The 3,810-nt window shown below is 37.1% G+C and overlaps 1 protein-coding gene across 1 annotated transcript in view; it reads right to left on the bottom strand.

Moving 5' to 3' along the window:
- The window catches only part of LOC107706129 (CLIP-associating protein 2-like), a 52,646-nt gene that overhangs the window by 10,546 nt on the left and 38,290 nt on the right, over nt 1-3,810 (bottom strand). The window contains exons 28-32 of the mRNA XM_016509712.1: nt 3,068-3,091; nt 2,669-2,916; nt 2,491-2,554; nt 1,667-1,723; nt 1,026-1,028 (exon numbers count right to left, since the gene is read on the bottom strand). Of these exons, the coding sequence (XP_016365198.1) occupies nt 1,026-1,028; nt 1,667-1,723; nt 2,491-2,554; nt 2,669-2,916; nt 3,068-3,091 (396 nt within the window). The remainder of the gene's footprint in view (nt 1-1,025; nt 1,029-1,666; nt 1,724-2,490; nt 2,555-2,668; nt 2,917-3,067; nt 3,092-3,810) is intronic.

Here is a 3,810-nt window from a genome sequence, read left to right as displayed (position 1 = left end):
TCACATGCTTGAGGTATTCGGCCAATCACAACGCATTGGATAGCTGGCCAATCAGAGCACACCTCGCTTTTTCAGACCGATGAGCTTTGTAAAAATCTACGCGTTTCAGAAAGGGCATGCATAGAGGAGAAACAATAATGTACAGTATGTAGAAAATAATGTGTTTTTTGAACCTTAAACCACATAAACACATTTCATTACACCAAATACACAAAATAATGTTCTTTTTAGCAACATATGACCCCTTTAATATAAATTCTGATTTGACTCCAACTGGTTCCAACTGAATAGCATCAGTTAGTAAAGAAACCCCACTTTTTATAAAAAGTCAATCGGAACAGCATAAATGATAAACTGTCATCATGATGGTCTCTATATAATTAATAGTGATGTAGGGAAGTAATATAAAATAGAGAGATATGGGGAAATTGAAGGTAAGCAGAAATCGATTGGTTCACAATATTTGATAATCAAAGTTTTTCCAAATGGCACACTATGATTCAGCCAGCAGTTTATTTAGTTTGATAAAGGCACTACTTAGTTATTTACCTACTTGGGAATTTCAGAAGATTTGCCCCATTAAAAACAAATACAATGTAGAAATGAAAAAAAAACCAGCATGCTAATTGTTACATTACAATACAATACAATATTGTGAAAGATCAAACATCCAAACTACTGATGTTTACAATACAGACACTTTTTAGATATTCTTGATTAGTTAACAGCAAAGCCACAGATTAATAGCAGGATCAAAAACATCTTTGTCATCTGTTAGGTGTCACATTTTCATCATCCATCATTCATTCACCATGTTACTGATTAGTACATTAGTAAAGTAGATTGCACTGTTAATGCTAAGTCCCAAACACAGCCAAAAACGGAATAAATGCTTTCCAGCTATTTATTAGAGAAGCATCTCACAGTTTATGGATACTGACACTGCATACAAACAAAAAAGCATAAAAAAAAAAAAAAAACACCAAAAAAAAAAAAACATTTGCACAAAAGTTAACCACACTTACTCTCTACAGTTCCACCACAGGGTAAGGCATGAAAAGAAACAAACACACTGGTGAATGTCCGTAAAAAGATATAAAAGATAAATGCTAACCATTTGCAGAACCATTTTGGGAACAACATAAAAATGAATAAATACATTAAAATTAAGTTTAACATATAAACATGTTATGATACCGTATTAAAAGGTTAATTCATCCCAAAATGAACATTCTGTCATCATTTACTCATCCTCATGTCATTCCAATCCCTTAAGAAAGTCCCTTAAGAATACATGTATAGCGATCATGTCTCTTCAGAAGACTTGGATTAAACCACTCAAGTCCGTATTCTCTATGCATTTGGAACGACATGAGGGTAAGTAAATGAAGACATAATTTCCATTTTGGGGTGAACTAATCTTTTAAGGAAAGGATTCAAACACTAGAAATGAAAAATAAGGCACCCTTTTGAAACAAGACCACTGTAGACCAATAAAAAAGGGGGGAAATGGTATGAAATCCATAAGCATATTTTGCAATTTAAATATCCACACTTTTAGTTATCCACATAAAAGGATCCAGGGTTTTCCATACCCCTGAAGAAAAGCTTGGGTGGCTGTAGAATGTGATTGTGTTGGACAGGAGTGTCAGAATGACTTCTGTACCTTAAAAGAGGCAGAACTGATACCGGATTCTGCCGTGACGAAGCCTCTGGGATCACGCTGCAAATCAGAAAGAGGGGCGGGCCATGAGCCATGAGCCCAGTAATCAGATAAATGGGGCGAAGCTACGGACTACCCGACAAGATACAGAATGCCAGAAGGAGGTTCCAGGAGAAAGAGAGACACTTCAAACGCGGGTTAGTCTGTGTGCGTGTAGGACTGGGCTGTCAATTCAACCAATAGTTTATGAGTAAAATTTTTAAGAATCATTTAAATTTATATAGAAAAGACACTTGAAACATCAGCGCTTACACTGAAATCCTACAAGGCTATATTGAATTTTCACATTCTCATTTCATTCTCATTCTCTCATGTTCTTCATAATGGTCAGAGATTTGCATGAAACTTAGATTTTAAGATGTTCTTCTTTTTTTCGGGAATTGTGACAGTCCCAGTATGTGTATGCGTGAATGCAAGCAAGAAAGGAAGGAAAGCTACAGAGGAAGTTTGGACGTCGGGCGTTACAGTGGTTGAAAAAAGACGAGCGAGCTGTCTGAAATCAGAAATCCACTCAAACCAAACCATGCGATTAGCCACGGTCTTCAACCCCAGAGTTAGTGTGCACTGCACATGCCTGAGAGTGTGGAGTGTGTTTGTGGCGAGAATACGGGCTGTGGGTGAGGCAGAATCCGATACAGTCAAGCGGTTTTGTGTGATGCAGTTCATGCTGGTGTATGTCTTGCAGAAGTGTGTGTGCATGTGTGTGTGTGTGTGTGTGTGTGTAGTGTAAGTGTGTTCTGGAGCTTGAAAGCGGCAAACGAAGGTACCTTGCTGTGTGGGTCTGCAAACATCCTCGTGAAAATTTCGCACAACCTCTTCAGCTCAACACGGCTGAAACAGATAGAAAGAATAAATTAAACCCTTTCACTGAACATGAATCAGTCAATTTAGTAAAGCTGGAATATGAAAAACAATCACACCTTATTTTGTGTTTGAATGAGTTACCTGAGAGTACGTTGGTTTTTTAACAGTGCTTGCAATCCCATCAGCCCCTCTTTTCTCTCTGACCAATTGGCAGAGGCACAGCGATTGAGCACTTCGGCCACGTCCTCAGTCTGCCGCATATAAGTTGGAATGCTGCCATTCCGAGAGCTGTACGAACGCTCTGAACACGCGCTGGAGGCGTCGCTATTTGCATCATCATCCGAGTACATCCCATAGGTGTCATACCGCCGCCGAGCTGGTTTCTTCTGCTTAGAAAAACATAAAATGACATCCAAATTAGCATTTTATGTATAAAGTTAACACTGAGACAACTTAAAAAAAAAAAAAGAAAGACTGTGAAAATTTAAATTTAACGTCATCTTAATGCAGAGAGACAGACAGAAAGCCAGCCAGACTAACCTTGCCCCGCATGTCTCCTAATAGCTGGCAGCATTGATAAAGCCAAAGGTTAAAGCATGAGTTGAAGACAGACATTTAGCACATAATACACTGGTTAGGTTAATTTTGTGAGTAAAGTTTTTTCTATAAGTTTGCATACCCCTTGCAAAATCTGCAAGATGTTTATAGCTTAAAAAAAACTGGTATGCATATGACACTTTTGACATCCCTACATAATATTAAATTCCAATCCTATATAAATATATAGTGATGTCAAAAGTGTCCATACCAGTTTTTTTTTTTTAATACACAAAATTATGGGATCAGTAGGATTTTTTAATCTTTTATACTTCTTTAATAGTATTCTTATTCTCACCAAGGCAGAATTTATCTGATCACAAAAACAGTAAAAACTGTGTTATTGTGAAAAATTATTAGTTTCAAATAATCATTTTCTTTTTTAAAGGGGTCCTATTATGCTTTTTCACTTTTTCAACTTTAGTTAGTCTGTAATGTTGCTGTTTGAGCATAAAAAAGATCTGCAAAGTTACAAAGCTCAAAGTCCACTTCAAAAGGAGATATTTTATTTAACAGAAACCACTTTTCAAAAACTACAACGAACGACTCGTTTGGACTACAACGCATATTTTCCGGGATTTATGATATCACAAATATCGACGAATGGGACGAGACCTGGTTGAGCTGCACTAGAAAAGGCAACGAGTTAGGGAATGTTCGGCAACTGAAATAAGCGAAAAAACCGA

This window comes from Sinocyclocheilus rhinocerous, unplaced genomic scaffold (genome assembly GCF_001515625.1).
Source record: "Sinocyclocheilus rhinocerous isolate Xijiao unplaced genomic scaffold, SAMN03320098_v1.1 scaffold53, whole genome shotgun sequence".
NCBI lineage: Eukaryota > Metazoa > Chordata > Actinopteri > Cypriniformes > Cyprinidae > Sinocyclocheilus > Sinocyclocheilus rhinocerous.
Note: the sequence above shows the minus strand (reverse complement) of the source record. Positions and strands in the feature narration are given on the sequence as shown.